Source organism: Arvicanthis niloticus, chromosome 4, assembly GCF_011762505.2.
Source record: "Arvicanthis niloticus isolate mArvNil1 chromosome 4, mArvNil1.pat.X, whole genome shotgun sequence".
In the NCBI taxonomy this organism is placed as follows: Eukaryota; Metazoa; Chordata; class Mammalia; order Rodentia; family Muridae; genus Arvicanthis; species Arvicanthis niloticus.
The window spans coordinates 105,210,043-105,229,269 of record NC_047661.1 but is presented as its reverse complement, the minus strand read 5'-3'; the positions used below and the strand labels follow the sequence as shown (position 1 = coordinate 105,229,269).

The following is a 19,227-nucleotide window of genomic DNA, read 5'->3' as shown; positions in this document are numbered from 1 at the left end:
ATGTCATATATTTTAATAGCTGTCAAACATACAACCACTCTTAGGAACCTATGGCCTCATTCATAGTCTCATACTCTTACTGTGAAAATGCTACACAAACCCTCGGTTCCGCCTTTCCCTGGCCCCGCCCCTCCCAGAACCCTGCCCACCCCACCAGGTCCCGCTTCCATTGGGCCGCGGTCCGCCATGGCCCCTCCCCTCCCCACCGGCCCCGCCCCCGGGTTCCGCCCCCGAGCTGGGAGGTGGGGCGAGCGGCTGACAGGAGGGGCGGGCGGCTCCAGCACTTCTGGCGCCCAGGCCGGCGGGCGCGCTTCTAGGATTCCCGTCTGCGTCGGGAGTCCCGGTGTGGCCAGCGGCAGCCGTGCGGACGGCCGGAGTCGGCGGTGGGATGTGCTCAGCCAGGAGGCTGCTGCGGGGCGGCGCCGGCGGCGGGGAGCGCGACGAGGACGGGGCGGCGCCGGCAGGGCTGGCGGAGGAGCGGGAGCCCGGGGCGAGCCCGCGGCGCCGGCAGCCGCAGGACGAGGGCGAGCAGGTGAGCGCGGGCACGCGGGCCGCGGGGTGGCGGCTGGGCACGCGGTGAGCGGTTGACGGGCGGGGCCGGGCGCCGTGGAAGTGCCCTCGGGAGCCTCACCTCAAAACACCCGGCAACTTGTGCTACGTGGGACGTGCGCTCGGCTTCTGAGCACCGCACGCGCCCTGGACGGTGTGGGTGGACGGCCCGCTCAGAGGGTCGGTGCCCGGGTGTCACCGGGACTCTCCCAGAGCAAGTTTCACAGCACCGCCGAGCAGAGCTGAACTTCATTTTAGAAGTGGAAAAAAAAAAAAAAAAAGAAAAGAAAAGAAAAAAAGAAAATTGCCTTCTGTGGGCACCAAAGGGAAGGAAGCCTTAGTAATAGACACAATAGAGAAACTGGGTACTTTTAAAGTTCTCTGAATTTGGTATCATTGAGAATACTAAGGGGAATAAATTATAACATCAGATACCTGCAAGATTAGACTCGCAGTAGAATGTAAAATTTGAGTTCTACGTGGGACGATTTTTTTTTTTTTTACAGGCAGTTCAGTAATTAGCTACTCAGAAATCCCCCAGATAAGCAGACCTTTAGAAATCACATAAGTAAACCTAGACTTCTGGAAAAAATCAGTTAATAATACCTGTCACTTGTCCTCTAATATCACTAAGTACATTAATAACTAAATACATTAGTAAAACATCTCAACACATTACTTAAGAGACAAAAATGATGTTAATGTGGCCTTGGGCTTGATCACCATGAGGACAGTAATTGTTCATCTATGTGACAATATAGGAGCCAGTGACTGAAGCAAATAATTGGTAGCTAGGAGATCTCGTTGGTTCCCTTCCCGGTGGTGTTTTTACTGAACTGTAGGTTGCATGACTCAATAAAGTCTTGATTTCCTCTTACTCTTGCTCAACTGGAAAACACAGCCAGCAACTAAAACTCCCTTTCCAGAAGTAAATGTACAAATGGTTGTAATGGCATATGTGAAATCCTTCCCTTGAGCATCTCTGGACCTTACCAATACAATGGCATGGACAGCGTCAGGAACACTAACTAGTCTTACTGAAATGGTTAATAGAACTAAGAAAAGGGGGCTGGAGAGATGGTTCAGCAATTAAGAGCACTGACTGTTCTTCCAGAGGTCCTGAGTTCAATTCCCAGCAACCCCATGGTGGCTCACAACCATCTGTAATGGGATCCGATGCCCTCTTCTAGTGTGTCTGAAGACAGCTACGGTGTACTCATATAAATAAAAATAAATAAATAAAATCTTTAAAAATATATTTTAAAAAAGAACTAAGAAAAGGGATGAAACAAAAAATTAAATATACATTCTAGAGACTACCTGCTATCACATACCTGCTTCCTCCATTGTACTATGAAATTCCATTTGCCTTTACTTTTTAGACATGCTACTTGTGTCATATTTTTGCTACATACTTCACCTGTATAGTCTATGTTCTCACACTCATGGGAAAAACACACCTGATACCGTACCATATCAGCACCTGGGAACTTCTTATCAGGAACTCAGAACTGGTACAGCCCAACCCACTGATGCAGAAAGCAAATGTTTGTGATCCATCATATTTTGGCAACAGTATCACAAAGTCTATTTTCCAGGTTTTTTTTTTACAACCTACAAATGAAATTTAAAAATCTATGTAATGCCACATAGATAGAGCTATTATTGTACATACAATATCTGAAGGAGAACTAGAATTAACAACTATAAAACATTCCAAGGAGTCATTTTAATTTTTCATCATGGAGATATTCTCTTGTTCATCTTTTGGGGTTGGTTTTAAGGATACCAGGACTCCCAGCCTCCTAGACACCGAGAGGGAACTGAAGGCCACAGCCCTCTGAAATGCCTTCTTCTCTTGGGTGGGGCCAATGTGGTGTGTTTCAGAAACAGCTTTTTGTCAGTTCCTAACATACATGTTCTATCCTGTCTGTTTCTGTTTCCTTTTCTGATAAGAAGAAGCTGGGTTATGTCCCAGCCTACAGTCTCCTCGTACATCTCTCCCATCTCTGCCTTTCTTCTCTCTTCAATCTGGAAGACGAGTATAAGCATCTATACAAAACTTCTCTTTGCCTTGTTGTTGCTGAAACACCTGATCAGAATGCACCTTCACTTTACTTCCTCCTGTGATACTGAAACACTGCTGTGGATACAGGTGGTTTATTAATAACTAATACATTGTCAGCATCATACTTTGCAGTTTGTCCTCAGCTGATACTCCATTTGAGGAAAAGCTAAGCTCGCATTTAAGCCTGAATCTTTTTTCCAGGCAGGATGATTGACAAAAGAGGTCTTGTTAAAATCAAGAATCCTTAAAAAGGAAGCCTTGAGAAAAAGAAACTATGTTCGAGTAGAAGAACAAGACAATCCTCTATGAGAGATAAGCAAGAGAGGGAGTACTGTGTGCTGCTATCCAGGCAACCAGGGAGTCTAGACTTAGACAGCTGTTCCACATGTATTGATAATTTTGTTCAGGAGATATGATCCAAGTACACGGTTGACAGTGACTGCCTGGTGGTTTTATGGAAACTAAGTGCCCTGCTGGATAGCTGGAAGGCCAGACCTCTCTGGGTTTTATTCCATGTCTGTAATGTCAGTGGCATTTGCTTATATACACAACATAGATTACAATTCACGATAACCTGAGATGGCCGTGTTTACAGAAAGCATGGGGCAATCCCATGACCCTCAAATTGACTAAAGAATTATTAATATTAATTTTGATGTCTTTATGATTATATAAACAATATGAACTTCAGAAATTTAAAAATACATGTGAAGAAAATGAAGAAAATAATTACTTGTAAGGAATTATTCCAAGTAATACCTTGAAGTCAAGTACTTTGAAGTTACTGTGTCTCCATGTTTTGGCTTAAGTACCCATGTATACATCATGTGCTTCAGCAAAGTTTTCTGTCTGATTTATCCCTTGGAGGACCTACTCTTTTCTGAAGGGAAAAGAGGAGGACTGGATCTGGGGGAGCAGGGAACAGGGTGGGAGGAACTGGGAAGGGAGGAGGGACAGGACACTGTGGGATATAATACATGAAAGAAGAATAAAGAAAACAAACATTAGCATTATTTCCCTATATTAGAAAAATCTCATGAAAGAATGACTTAGAGCTTCCTAACAGTCCATTAGGTGCCTTCAAACTCTCTTTCATATAAAAATATGTGCTAGTAATCATCACACTTCTATGTCAAAACAGATTCCTAGAAGTGGAAAAAGTAGGTCAGAGAGTCAAGCTCCTGGAAGTGATTTGAAGCATCCCAAAGAGTGCATTCAACAAATGTCTTGCTTTTTGTTTTTTGGGTTTTTTGTTTTGTTTTGTTTTTGCTTTTTGAGACAGTCTCACTGTGCAGCTCTGGCTGGCCTGGAACTCAATATGTGAAACAGGTTACCCTGGAACTCACAGAGATCCCCTGTTCCCTTTAAAATAAGATGCTTCATTTCTTCATTGTCTGTTGCAATGTCTAGAATTTTACAAAGAATGATACTGGCTTAGAAATATAAGTAAGATGAACTTCCATGACAGTGTGTATCAATGTTTTTCAAAGATGATTTATAAAATAATGGGAAATATAAGTAAGATGGACTTCCATTACAGTGTGTATGAATGTTTTTCAAAGGTGATTTATAAAATAATGGGGTAACCTATGTGTCCTTTTTGATCTATCATTAGAAATAGGGTACAGATTCTGGACACAGAATCCATGGGTTTCTACTTATAACTGAAGCTTTAGGTGAGTTAATTAACCCTCCTCTGTTGGCTTCAGTTTCTTCATTTATATAATGAGAATGATAATTATGTCAGCTTCATAGGAGGGTGGATCGCAGGAGTTAATAATGTATGAAAAGTATTCTTAGAGAGGTCCCTAGTGCATTAGCTAGCATGCAAGTGTTAGCTGCGGGAGCCAGTTGTCAAACCAGAACTGAAAGGAAATGTGACAAGTAGACTTTAAGGGTTTTCACACCCACAGTTAACTGAGAGACCAGGCAGAGGGCCGCCTGTGGCAGCACTCTCAGCTTTGCTAACGAAGATTTGGATGTGGCTAATTTTCAGTAAGGGTCTGACACTTGGCATCTCTTAACAGAATCTCAAGTGGTACAGTGCTACGACCACAGACCACAGTTTGGCAAGGAAATAGAGGAAATATAAGTGCACCAACCCATAACATTCTAGCCCATCGGGAGAGTATCAGTAATAGATGTATGTAAGGAAGTCATTTAGCAGTTTCTCCCTGAAGTGTATAGGCAAGAGTTCAAACACAACATAAGCCAACAAGGTAAGGAGTATCAGAGCAGAGGAGAACCCAGGTCTCTAAACTCCAAAGCCAGTCCTCTTATCTTACAGAGTCACCATCATGGTGACCAGTCTCTGATAGCTCTGCTGCTTTCCCTTAGATTATATAGCTTAAAAAGAGGTCTTTGTCTATACCCACATTGCTTTACATCTTTTAAAAGCAGCTTGCAAACAATACTGTGTCAATACTAAGTTTAGATGATCAGTAAGTAGTTCTCAGCTGAAGACAGTCTTGTGTTAGGATCCATGTGTATGTCTGGGGTCTGGGTAGTCTGCAAGGTCACAAAAGGTTAGAGGCAGATCATAAAGCTCTCACCTAGATGAACTCATATTGTGATAACATTGAGAGGTGCGAAAAAAAACCTTACTGGATGTCTCTTTCTCTGCTTCTGGCTGCCTGATGTAAACGGTTCTCTCCCTGTGCCCTCTGCATCCTACGTCTGAATCAATGAGCCAAAATGAACCCTTGGCCTTTAAGGTGTTTACAAAGACTTTGGTCAAAGTGATAGAAAGGAACCAATACCACAGCAAAGTATTATCTGCCTTAAAATATCAGCCATGCCAAACTCTACCCAAAAATTCACAGGGAGGGAGGATTCAGTGTTGTAATTACCCTGCTAGTCTGTGACACCCTCCCCCCCAAAAAAAAAGAGGTAAGAATAGTTTGTTTCTTGTCTTGAAGTCTATATCCCAATTGATAATCCCAATTGAGCCCTATCTCTGTGTCTTTTCCAATCCGTCTAACTTGCTTTTTCTCTCCTCCACAGTCTTCTCTGCATTTCTCCTATTGGGCTCATTCTCCCATGGCACTTCCATTCCTTTCCACTCACCTCTACCACACTCTCTTTTTCCCATGTCTTCTTTGTTGACATTATTAGGAAACATCATAGGATTTATAGTATGATTATTCTAAGTTTGAAGCCTGACATTACTGCTTGATCCACCTGAACCTGATGGCCAGTTTCCTCATTTGTAATAAGTATAGTGCTGTCCACTACTTAAGTGAGATATAATACTGTACACAAAATGCCTAGCACACAGTAGGCCTTCAATAAGTATTAGCTCTTTATCTCTACTTCATGCTATCTTCTTCACCTTTCCCTCTGGTTCAAATTTATTCACCTCAACTAGTCACATTATAGAACTTCATTTTAGTAAGTATTATTGTCTAAAATAAATTGTTTTATAATTCTCTAAGAAAAGAAAACTCTCCAACTTAAATTTGTTTTGTTGGTTTGTTGTTGTTTGAGACAGGGTTTCTCTGTAGAGCCTTGGCTGTCCTGGAACTCACTTTGTAGAACAGGCTGGCCTCGAACTCATATATCCACCTGCCTCTGCTTCCTGAGTGCTGAGACTAAAGGCGTGCGCCACCACCATCCTGCTTTTGGTTGTTTTCTTTTGTTTTGCTTTCCTTTTTAATGAAGATATTAAGTTGATTTCCCCTCCCCACTTTGTCATTAATTTTTGACAGGAGCAAAAATAATTCCATATGACTTTTTCTCAATGTCCTACTTAGGAGAAATGATACAGCAAGATGAAGGGCCAACTAAAGACACCATGACTGTCAGGCTGGCTCAGGGAGCATACGTAGAAACCTTATCTTGGTTTGTGCTGCCTGGCACCTTCGTCTCCTGTCTTTAGTTTTGTCTGTTCTGGGCTCACAGGTCTTCAATAACAACCATTTATCTGCAAAAACCCATTAGTTATGGGTGTGCCTGGAAGGGAATTGATAAGACATTTGAAAATTAGCCTAATTTGAACACATAAAATAAATTTTCAATGAACTTAATAGAAAATATATTTTCTACTCTATAATTTAATTTTTCTTGTATCTAAAGGGCTTTCCTCTTTTCATTTAATGTCATTGGCACCTGTGCTTAATCTTGGCACAGGAAGAGGAAATGACCTGCCTTGTTTGTGCCTGTTTTTTCCTACAGCAAGAACTGCAGCTTATCAGGATTCTGATCAAAAGGAAAATAACACAAGTATTTTGAACTTAGGAAAAATGAAGAACAAAATCATTAATATCTACTATTGAAACATTTCTAAGAAAATTACATTTTTGTTTTATTTCCTTTGATATATTTCTCTGTAATACCAAAAGGAATTACAGGAATTCTCTGTAGGGAAAATAGGGAATATTTTTTTCATTCTTCCAATTAATAAAAATTACTTTTAATCCCTTTGTTCATAATTTTACCTATATATGTGCAGAATGTCTACAGAGGTAGAGAATTTAAACCTGAGGTCTTGAATATTGCCATTTTCCTCAATCTGATTCAGAATTTCTCATCCCATAGTTTTCAGAGGTAATTGTTAATTATACCAGAAAGTATTCTCACACTACTACAAAGTGAGACTTGAGAAGGAAAGTCACATTGTGGGAAAACTGTTTGACTTTGGCTAGTTTCTTTCATCACCAGTTCATACAAAGTCTTTTGGTGAGAAACCTGATCTGACTCCCTATGAGTAGATGCTGTTACTGTCCAGATTTTAGGATATACTAGTGCATCACTGGAAGGATGCAGGAAATGTGCCTAACAGGCTGAATCTCTCTCCACTGAACACCTGAACACCTCAAGTCCTCCAAAACAGTTTACAGTCACAACTCAAGTACACAGAAAACCGTGCATTCATTTACCCTTAGGCAGAGCTTACAAGGTGTATTATAAAATGAATACGTCTATATTTAGTTCTATCCCCTTTATTTATTGTATTGATTAGTTATATTACAGTGCATTTTACATTGTAATGAATATGGCATACAATTGTGATATTTCTGGATGCTTTTTAATCTTGTAGAGTCAAAGTCTTTAGGCATGCTGTATTTGATTACTGTTGTTAAAACTTTTGTTGCTATCCTAAAAGTGGGCTTGTCCCACTTACATCATACTGAACATTTAATGTTTAGAAAATTATTACAATGATTGTATTATAGAAAGTTTTCTGCTTTGTTCATTGTTTTTGTGTTTACTTCCATTTGTTTCCTTGATCGCTTTTTATCTATTCAATCAAAAACTTGGAGTGAGTCACCCACTATTTTCCAGGTCCTGGTCTAGGCTGGCATACTAATAAACAAAAATATGTTCAAATTTCTCCTCTAATTAATCTGGTACTATGCATGGGGTGGGGGAAGACCTTGCGTGATAACTAGTCAATCAGTGGATTATAGGTGTTGTGAGAAAATAAAAGCACACAAGGTGGCTAGTAGTGGGTGTGGGAGGGAATGCTGTCTAGAATGGGTGAACATACACAGAAGGGTCCACTGAGGTGATGGTTGACCCTACTCAACTGTGCTTTCCTTTGACTTGTCGGGAGGGTAGCGCCAAGTGTGAGGTTGCCTCTTAGTAATTGCACTAGCACAGTGCCCCAGTCCAGGTTCTCACCATCTGTTTGCTTCTCTGTCTTACATTACTATTTTACTCACTTATTTCTACTGTAGCAAGTTCAAGTCCTTCTAGAAAGATCAAAGGATAAGTAAATCATGAATGTTTTTTAATTATTATGATTATCAATATGTATATCAGGGGTACACATGATAGTGAAGGTTAGACAGCAACTTTGTGGAGTCAATTCTATCCATCCAGTTTTGTGTGGGTTCTGAAATTATGCATATATTGCTGGTTTGGGTGGCAAACACCTTTACTTACTACATTTTGAGTCATCTCTCTGGTCCCTGGACTTGTTTTAGTCAGTTTCTCTCCCTTCTCTCTTTCTACCTACCTTCTTTCCTTCCTTTTCTTTCTTACTGTATTTCTCAAAGGGTTGGAGAATTGCTCAGTGAATTGTTAAGAGCGTTTGCCACTGAATTTGGTTTGGTTTAATCTCACCAGCACACTGCATGGGTGGCTCATGACTACCTGTAGTTCTAGGGATCCGATACCCTTCTCTGGCCTCAGTGGGCACCTGCAACCACGTGGTGTACACACATTTAGGTGTAAGTAAGTACACATAAAATAATAAATCTACTCTAAATACATTTCTTGAGTTATAATCATACCTCATAATGTATTTGTTAAAAATTTGTTCTGTTTTTAATGCCTGGTTATAACTTTGACAGTAAAAGATTTAGATGTCTGATTTCTTGTTGAGAAGGGATGCGGTTAAGAAAGAAGATATGCTATTTTGAGTAAAGCACATTAGCACACATACAACATTTTTAAAAAAAATACGGTGGTACTTTTTGTTGGAATGAGTTCAGAATTTGTTGTCAGAATGTCCCTGCCTTCAATCCTGGCTGGCTGATTCTTGGGAAGTCCTAAGTGTGTGTGTTAAACTTCAGTAGACTAACAGCACACAGCTTAATTATTGCATCTTTGTGATGAGCAAGTGTTTGAGATAAAAATACTGAACATGTCTATTGAACAAATAGCTAATGAGCAAAGAAAGACAGTGAAAGTCAAGTGACATGGATCAAATTTAAATTGTAAGAACTTCTTTTCTGAAGAGATCAAAATTTTAAGTAATAATTTTCTCTTGGCCATGATATGAATTCAGAATTAAGCATTTTAACTGAGTGTGGTGGTGCATGCCTGTAATCCCAGTACTTGGGAGGTGGTAGAGGCAGAAGGATTACAAGGAGTTCAAGATCATCCTCGGCCATATAGCAAACTTGACACCACCCGTAAGTAAGACCCGATCTCAAAAAAGCATTGTCATTGAATAAACCATATAAGCATTAATAATACCATTATAGTAAATGAAATCTCTACCAAGAGAAAGTATAAAGTGAATAAGATCGCCAGCTAGTAAATTATATGAGTTCTAATAGATGATCTCAGAAGGAAATGACTTGGCAAACGTGAGGGAAAGATGAAAGGGGAAGATGTCTAGAAAGATCAGCAGAGTTTTCAGTTACACTTCTGATAGTGCTGGCCTCTGAGACAGGGTATCCTGTAGAAAAAAACAAATGATTGAGCTTGATCATGTTAAATTTGGGGTTTCAGGGTATCTCAAGGAAATGTTGGACTGCAGTAGAGCATACCAGTCTAGAAATCTGAAGAGGTGCATAGACTCAGAAATAGTGTTCAGAACTACAACTCATGATTAGGGAGAGAGAAAGTAGCACTGTTTAAATGCGAGGCACTCTCCCTACCTTTCTTTTCTTTATATGCTAAGCAGCTTGGTGGCAGGGCGGTACTGTGTGGCCTCAGAGCACCTGCCTTGCTTGTGATACTCGGTCAATCATTTGTTAAGATGGACCAAATTGACTAAAGGGTCTGTTTGTTTTTGAAAACTTACTTGATAATCGAAGCCGGGCAGTGGTGGCGCACGCCTTTATTCCCAGCACTTGGGAGACAGAGGCAGGAGGATTTCTGAGTTCGAGGCCAGCCTGGTCTACAGAGTGAGTTCCAGGACAGCCAGACTACACAGAGAAACCCTGTCTCGAAAAACCAAAAACAACAAAAACATGATAATTGAATCAAGGATTATGACTCATCAGAGTTAGAGGTTAACAATCAAAGTTACACGTACTTAAATTATCAAGTTTATGTAGTCTTGTTTGCCACAAGCAGGGCATAACAGGACCTGTATAAAATGCAGGTGGCAAAACTTGCCATGGGGAAATGTTTTGTTTTGAATATAACTATAAACTGTGATTCTAAGCAGAAAACTTCTTTTTCACAACACCATCATTCACCTAAAACAATAGGTTCTGATAAAGCCACCTTTATATGTGCTATTTTTCAAAATGTTTTTTCCATAAGACATGATAAACCTATACTCTTTTCTTTTTTAATTATTGTATTAATTACTAGGATTACCGTACAAAGTAAAGAGTTTCATATGGCCTACTCACACATATGTATCATTGCACTTGGGTCTCGTTTGTTCCTCTCACCAACTCCCACTGTCATCTACGTCGGCAGCTTGTTTCTTCCTACCTCCCTTAAGATTTCTTCCTCTCTCCTCATGATCTATTTTCTATTCTTGAGAACTACATATGTGCATACACATGAACACACAAAGTTTTAAATCTAGGTTCCACTTATAAGAGAGAAAACTATGTCTTTTTTGTCTGACTTATTTCTGTTAAAATAATGATTTTTTTTTTAATTCGTAAGGATGTAAGGATGCTAAACACTTTTCAAGTTTTTTTGCCATATGCTTTTTTTTTTTTTTTTTTTTTTTTTGATTTTTCGAGACAGGGTTTCTCTGTGTAGCCCTGGCTATCCTGGAACTCACTCTGTAGACCAGGCCATGCTTTTCTTTTTAAAAAAAAAAAAAAAAAGTTATTGCCCCATCTATTGACTGATTGTTGGGTTAGGTATTTAACTTTTGCAGTTCTTTATATGTCCTTGCTGTTAATCCCATCTGATATGTAATCAGCAAAGACTTTTTCCCCTTATCAAATTTTATTTAGAGTCGTAGCAGAAACAGCCTGGTACTAGCTATAGACTTAACTCTTAGAATTGTCTTTATTTCATTATAAAAGTTATAGTAAGTTGTACTTTTATTTTCAATTGATTCTATGAAATTTTGAATTGCCTTCTTTATTTCTTCAATGACCCTTTGGTCATTCAAGAGTGTTTTGTTTGTGTCTAATGATTTGTACAGTTTCTGTGTTCCCTCTGTGTATGTGTCCCTAGGGAAACCACCCATCTCCAAGTCTCTAATGCTGGGGTTACAACTCTGTCAACCACATGTGGCTTTCTGTGTACAGGAGGCCAAACCTGACTCCTCATTCTTGCACCAAGCCCTTTACCTACCAGGCAGCTTCCCAGCCTGTCTATGGTCTCTCCTCCTACAGCTTTCTACTTCTGTTCCTCTGTGACCTGATAAGAAATTATTTTAATTATCTTACATTTGTTAAAGCATGGTTTTTGACCTAGACTTCGTTCAGTTTTGAAGGGTCAGTCTGCGGCTACTGAGAAAAATGTGTATTCTATATCTGTTGGGTGGAATATTCTGAAAATATCTGTTAGTTCCATTTGATTTGTTGTAATCCAGCTGGTATTTCCGTGTTGTTTTTCTGTTTTAGTGACCTGACTGGAGGTGAGAATGGCATGCGGGCGTCACCCTTGCTTTTATATCTAGCTCTATTTGACTTTATGTTCATTATATCCCTTACTTGTTTGATTTATGAAATTGGAAATCCCAACATTAGGAGTGTATGTTTATTTATAACTGTTATAGATTCTTGAGGAATTGTTCATCTTACTAATATGTGGTAGCCTCCCTTAGCTTTTCTTAGGACTTTAGGGTTGATATCTACCATACCAAATATCAGAAGAGCTCTATGCTAGCATGTTTGGGGTTTCCATTCACTTCAGGTTCTTATGAATGTCTTTCTTCCTTCTCTTGTGTGCTACTCCTTTAAGTATTTTCTGCAGTGCTGGCTTCTAATCAAGAGTTGTCTTCCCTTTGCTTACCCTAATATGTTTTTATTTGTCTGTCCATTTACAAGGATATCTTTAGTGGAAATAGTAATCTTAGTTGGTAGTTATTTACTTTCTGGGCTTGAAATATAACAATTCCAGACATTTTTGGTTTTTAGAATTGCTGACAAGACTTCTGATACTATTTAGATATTTTTGCCTTTGTGTGTGTGACTTGTTTTGCTGTACAGGCTTTAAAATGTGTCTTGGGTTTTTTTTTTTTTTTTTTTTTTTTTTTTTTTTTTTTTTTTTTTTTTTTTTTTTAGATTCATATTGTTGTTGTTGTTTGAGGCAAGGTTTCGCTATGAAGTCCCAGCTATCCTAGAACTTAACTCTGTAGACCAGGCTGGCCTGGAACTCAGAAATCTACCTGTTTCTGCCTCCGGAGTGCTGGGATTTAAAGGTATGTGCTACCTCCCCCCAGTAGATCCTTTTTTAATTTGTGTGTGTGTGTGTGTGTGTGTGTGTGTGTATGTATTTGTGAGTGTCAGAGGTTGGGGTTGTCTGTGGAGGCCAGAAAAGGGCATCAGATACCTTGGAGCTGGTGTTGTGGGGCCACTTAAATCCAACGTAAATCCAACATAACACAAACACCAGGTCAAAGCAGATGACAACATTTTATTGCAATCAAGCTGATACTGATTGCTCAGGGCTGCAGAACAGACTTGAGAGCTGAACTATGACCCTGAAGAGAAATTGCACAGCATATTTAAAGGACAAGACCACAAAGTGGAGGTGGGGGTGGAGGGGGTTATAGCATTGTCCAACCTTATTTTGGCATAAGGGATTGAACAAGGGAGTTTTCCTCAATCAGGTTAGGGTAGGTTCCTGGGCCTGGGAAGATGAACTTAGTTTGACCTTACCAGCAAGATGGAGAAGTCCTGAGATGTCTGGACTCAGACATCTGTTCCCTTATAAGTTGTCCTTGAGAAGTCTAGACTCAGAAAACTGTTTCCTTGTAATAGAAGCTGTTCAGCTATTGGGAAGTCCCCAGCTTTCCTAGGGCCTAGGGACCTTGAATTTAGTTCTCTCTGTGATTAAATGGAGTTTGAAAATGAAATGGTAGTACTTAAAGTAAGTTTCTTTTGCTTGTCCCAACCCTGGGTAACAAGCAATTAGAAACCACTTTGATGTGGGTGCTGGGAACTGAACAGGGGTCCCCTGGAAAAACAGCAAGTACTTTTAACCACTGAGCCATCTCTCCAGTCCCAGACTTTGATTTTTGATACCTTAAACTGTAACATGGTATGGAGAAATTCTAACTTGGTCATAACTCCTTGGGGTTCTTCATGTTTCTTGTATTTGAACGTTGTGCCTTTCTCTAAATTTGGGAGGTTTTCTGTTATAATTTCACTGAATAGATTCACAGTATCTTCAGTGTTTATCTTCCTTCTTATGTATGCTTAGGTTTGATCATGTCCCAGAATTTGTGATTACTTCAGTCAGGTTTCTGCCTTCCCCTCTTGATGTTTGCATGTACTATTTCTTCAGCCTTGCCCTCCATTCCGGAGCCTTTCCTCTGTCTGTTCTTGACTTTGCCTGGCCAAGCATGTTGCCAATGCCATTCCGTATGTTTTTATTTGATTCACTTGTTTCTTTTCCAACCTTTCTTTTCTATTTGGTGGTTTGGGTTTGTTTGGTTTCTGGGGGAATAGGTTTGTTGTTTTCTTTCAAAGATCTCAATTTCTATGCTGTATTCTCCTTTCGTTTTGGTGAACTATTTCATCCATATTGCTTATTTTTTTCCTTTGTTGAATTTCCCTTCTCTGTTGCTGGTTTTCCTCTCCAGGTGTTGAACTAAATATGTTTGCTTCTCTGTGCCCTCCTTCAGATCATTGAGCATTTTAACAGAAAACTACTAAAATGTTTATCTTACAGATTGCTTATTTCTGTATCTTTGAGTTCAGTCCTTGAGGAGTTATGATCTTCTGGGAGAGTCTTTTTTTCTTATTTCTCGAGTTCCTCTGTTTCAGTTTGAACATTTTCCTGTTTGGCTCCCCTTCTGGTGTTTTGGCATGGGATCTTGCTGAGCAGATGACTGAGCAGTCTCAGTCCCCAGGACTGCCCACAAGGAGATAGTAAACTGCTGTGTCAGCAACATCTGCCCATGTAAGAGGAAGAAACGCTTAAAATACACCACTATATGACTATTTGATGTTTGGAAATGAATGAATGAGAAAAAAGAAAGATGACATGGAAAAGGAAGAAGCAGAGAAGCAACGCTAAATAACTGAAAGGTAGAAAAGAATAGGATGTGGTTGACGGGAAAAGAACAAGAGATTGGGGCAGAAAGGGGGGTGGATCAAAACCAAGACATCCCAATGATGAAAGTGTCAATAATAAAAAGTAGATAAATGTAAAAAGGAGCAAAAAGTAAAGCCAAAGACTATTACCTGTTGAGGAGGATATAGGGGGAACCGTGAGGGTACAAAGGCTGACAAAAGCAAGGGGCTAAGGAAAAGAGATTGCCCTATAAAGTGTAAATAATGTTAGATAAATGTGTAAGGGAAATAACAAAATTTAAAATGTAATACATACCATTAAAATCCTGTTAAACATTAAGTAAAAATAGGAGCTAGCAATCATAATAGTCAGAAAAAGATAGTGGAAAGAACAAGATAGTGGAAACGTCAGTTTAAAGCAGTGTTGGGTGGGACGACAGTTTCTGTGATTATGTCTACACTGGACAAGTGTTAGATGTCCACCACAGCTTTCTTCCTAAAGTTGCCTGCCTGCCTGTCTCCTTGTTCTCTCTCTCTCTCTCTCTCTCTCTCTCTCTCTCTCTCTCTCTCTCTCTCTCTCTCTCTCTCTTCTTTCTTTCCATACCAGGGACCTCTGTACAGCCCCCTGTGTCTAATGTTTTAGCTAGAGAATGTCTTTCAAGTGCATCAGGAATGTGGGAGGCAATCACAGAAGTGAGGTTGCCACAGGCATGGGACTGTCTTCATCCTTTCAAGTGTTCAGAACTCCACTGGAGTGATGCAGCCTTTGGTACCAAGTACACTCTAGAAACTTTTAAGCACTCAAGTTCTTCAGCAGTGAATAAGAGATAAGGTGGCTCCAGGGTTTGATCTGCCCATAGGCCTTGGACTCCAAGCTTTCAGACACCAGGGTTATTCTCAGCTGATGAAATCTGTGGTCCACCTGACAGTGAAGCTGTTGTTCTTTGTACTACCCTGCCTGAGCTAGCTTCCTCCCATCTATACCTATGGCTTGTCAGTCTCTGACTCCAGCCTTCTCTCTTTCACCCAGCAATTGTACCAAGCTGAATTAAGTCTCCCTAACTTGGTCGGAGGCCTTTGTGGTTAGTTTTTAACAATACTTCCTCTCTCAAGATGGTTCCAGGCCCTTTGAATCATAGAACATGACAAAATGGGGTTTTTCTCCGCTACTGACCATATGCCAGAGAAATCACTGCCTAGTTGAAACCCACAAGTGGGTTTGAGGATGGTGAAAACCCTGGACTTGTCCTGAGGGTGGGGATACCCAGCTTTTATCTGGTTTACCTTTTGGAGGTTTTTGTTTTCCCCTTCCATATCCAAGAAGCATGAGTTCAAGTACACTACATTGCCCATCCTGTTCTTCTGATCTTTTCTGGTGTGTCTCTGTTCCCTTTGCGGGCTTCCCAAGCTTTTTCTTTATTTCTCTCTTTTGGATATGGTGTATTTTTTTCATATTCTGACTCTGCTTTATCGGCTCACACAGAGGCAACTCTAACCTGTCATCCGATTCACACACAAGCCCTTCATTCACTGTACACTTTTCTTCATCTACAAGGGTAGATCCCTGCAGACCCTTTAGTGCTGTAAATAATGAAAAGCTAGTAGAACCAGTTTCTCCCACTTAGTTGAGTGATTGATAACTGAGACATTTTGCTTAATAAGAATTGCACAGTGTTATTTCAGAACAGCGAAGAAAAGAATCAACCAAGTCGCTAGACTTGACAGAAAGATCAGTTCACACCAAGAAGCTTTTATTATATAGGATGTAATGAGCAGCTCCAAACATCACTGTATGAATAGTCTTTGTGTAAGTTTTGAAAAATTATCAGACTTATAAGTACTATTGACTTTGATTAAACAAATCACATTATAGGCCTTAGAAAATAAATGAATTTTAAAGGAACTTAATTCTAGCAATAACCATTTATATTTGAATATTCCTTATAAATGTCCCAGCATATTCTAAACAGAGCTTATAAGCATCTGTAAACTGTATTTTCTTGGCCTAGGTACAAACTGGAAAACTCTATTCTAAACCTTAACAGAAACATATTTACAAATCATAAATTTTAAAAACTAATTTTCAATATATTACATTCAGACAGCCCAAACAGCAGCATCAGTGCCTTCAGGAGTTAGCCTTTGTCCAGGTAAAATGCTCTGTCCATACTCAGAAGGAAAGTGGAACTTGCCCAATAGTCATCAGTTTTAGTGCAAATCAAGATCTTTTCTTTTTCTTTCTTTCTTTCTTTCTTTTTTTTTTTTTTTTTTTTTTACTTTAGGAATAAAAAGTATATGTTATAGTATAAAATCTATGAGTTGGCTTGAAGAGATGGCTCAGTGGGCAAAGCACGTGGTGTGCAAGTCTGATAGCATGTATTTGGATACCCCAGAACCCACATTCTAAAAAGCTGATACAGTAGCATATACAGCTGTTACCTTAGCGTGCTGTACCTTCCCCTACTGGAAGATGGGCAGCTGAGACAGAAGAATTGCCAGATTGGTGGCCAGTTAGCCTGGTGTATGCAGCAGTGAATAACAACGGAGACCCTGTCTTAAACAGGCAGTGAGGGAAACCTGAAGCTATCCTCTGATCCTCATACTCATGCCGTGCACTCATGCACACTTACACATACAAACACATAGAGAAACGTACAACAAAGCTTAACTATGTACATAGGAAGACAGGATAGTAAATTGAATCTTAAACAGAAATAGTATGTTTAGGAAGGAGAATATACGAGTGAAAAAGATTTGGGTCAATTCACATGAGAACGTAGATACAGTTAATGAGAGGTGACTGAAAGGATTCAGGAATGTGGGAAAGTACTAGGACCCATGAGACATGCTCTTATAACAAGGCATCTGGACACAGTGTTTACCAATAACACAGAACAGGGAGATTGGGAGCCCTTGGAGAGGAATGAAGAAGAGCAAGTGTCTAAACTCCTAATTGTAATGGTAGACTAAGGTTCTAGGTTGCAAGGAGAAAATACAAGCCAAAGGAACCAAATGTACAGGTAATTCAGAGGCTTTCAAAATTCATAACTCCTTAGTAAAGATAGTCATGAGTCCCCTTATGTATGATGCTATATCCTCTATTATTGCTTTGCATGTGTGTCTTCTCCCAAGAAGGTAACATTTTTCAAAGCAACCTTTCTTTTCAGAGGTTGATTGGAATAATGGAGTGATTGAGTGGAAAAAGAGAAGACCTAGGTACAAAAGACCTTAGCAAGTAACTCCCAATTTCTTTTCATCATCTTTCTTATCTCTGTGTAACTTTAATGGATTTAAGAAAGAAAGAAAGAAAGAAAGAAAGAAAGAAAGAAAGAAAGAAAGAAAGAAAGAAACTATGATGTCTGTAGACAGCCTCACCATGATCCCTGGAGCTCACTCTGCAGAAGTTCTTAGCTCATGGCTATTATTAAGTATATTACTACAAAGTCAAGAAAAGTTTGGTGGGGGAGAGATGGTAGTTATTTCTGGTTGACTAAAATACATTTCTCTCTTTACTATATATAGTTAGAAAACTGGAATATTACCAGCTTCTGGTGTCTCTCATGTTTCTAGTCTTTTCTGTTGACTCTTAATTTTGTGGCAGTTGGGGTTGAGCTTAGGGTACTTTGGGGAACCCTACCACTGCTTCTTGCTCTATTATTTTGAGACATGTCTCATTAAGTTGCCCCCAAAGACCTTAGAACTGGAGATCCTCCTGCCTCATCCTCCTGAGTAGCTGGGATTGTGCCAACACTCCTGTTTAGATGCTTGGACTGACTCTTGTCAACTTCTCTTGCTTTTGTTTTCTTCTGACAGACAAGGATAAGATTAAGGTTAGAGAATGGTTTGGATTTTGTTTTTTGGGGGTTTTTTTGTTGTTGTTGTTTGGGGTTTCTTGTTTGCTTTTTAAGAAAACTGTAAATTCCAACAAGTGATAAGTATCACAGTTGAGTGTAGATAGCCAACCTCATATAAGGGTAATTTAAATTATTATTTCTTACTAAATGAAATGGATGAAGATACATGTAACTATTTAAACTTCTATAAAAATTAATATATTAAGGCCAATAGACTATGAACAATCACCCAGTTGGTTCCGTAGTGATAAAGCACATGGTAGTTAGCACAGGGCCTTAGAAACCTGGTTATTAGAGCCACACTGTCAAATGCATCTCCCTCCACCAGCTGCAAGGTGATTGTGACTAAGTTACGAAGTCTCTTCTCTTCAGTTTCTTTATACTTTGAATATCAGTATAATGAAAACTTTGACCCATTAGCATGAGCTATTTAATAAATTTTACTTTTATTAATAACTATTATAAAATCAGTTAAAATTTCATTTATTTGTTGGTTTTCAAGGTTGGCACTGTATTTCATTTTTGAGATAAAGAAAAATAAAACAGAAGAAATTAATACTTACAAGTAATTAACTATTGAAGTAAAGGTTGTTTGTTTGTCAAGGGTTGGTTTTTTATTTTCTTCTCCAAAGAAAGATATTTTGTCCAACTAAACAAAAGAGTAAGGCCATAGAGAATTTGATTTTTCTTAAACAGGATTATGTGGTAGAGGTGATCAAGTTGTTTTGTATTCCACAAATAAATTGATCAGCCCTGCAGAAGGGATAGATAGGATAGCAGTCTCTCTTTGACAGCACAACATTAGGTTTTTCAAAAGAAGCCTGTGGTACCACACCATCTGGCAAGTTGAAATTTCATGTTGTTCTAAAGTCCTTTCAGTTTGGGGTTTTATTTGTTTGTTTGTATTCTGGGTTTTTTT

The 19,227-nt window shown here is 39.4% G+C and overlaps 1 protein-coding gene across 1 annotated transcript in view; it reads left to right on the top strand.

Moving 5' to 3' along the window:
- The first annotated feature begins 243 nt into the window (after positions 1-243).
- Positions 244-19,227, top strand: part of Fam241a (family with sequence similarity 241 member A) — a 31,204-nt gene continuing 12,220 nt past the window's right edge. Inside the window, exon 1 of the mRNA XM_034499354.2 lies at positions 244-532. Within this exon, the coding sequence (XP_034355245.1) occupies positions 389-532 (144 nt within the window). The 5' untranslated portion in view covers positions 244-388. The remainder of the gene's footprint in view (positions 533-19,227) is intronic.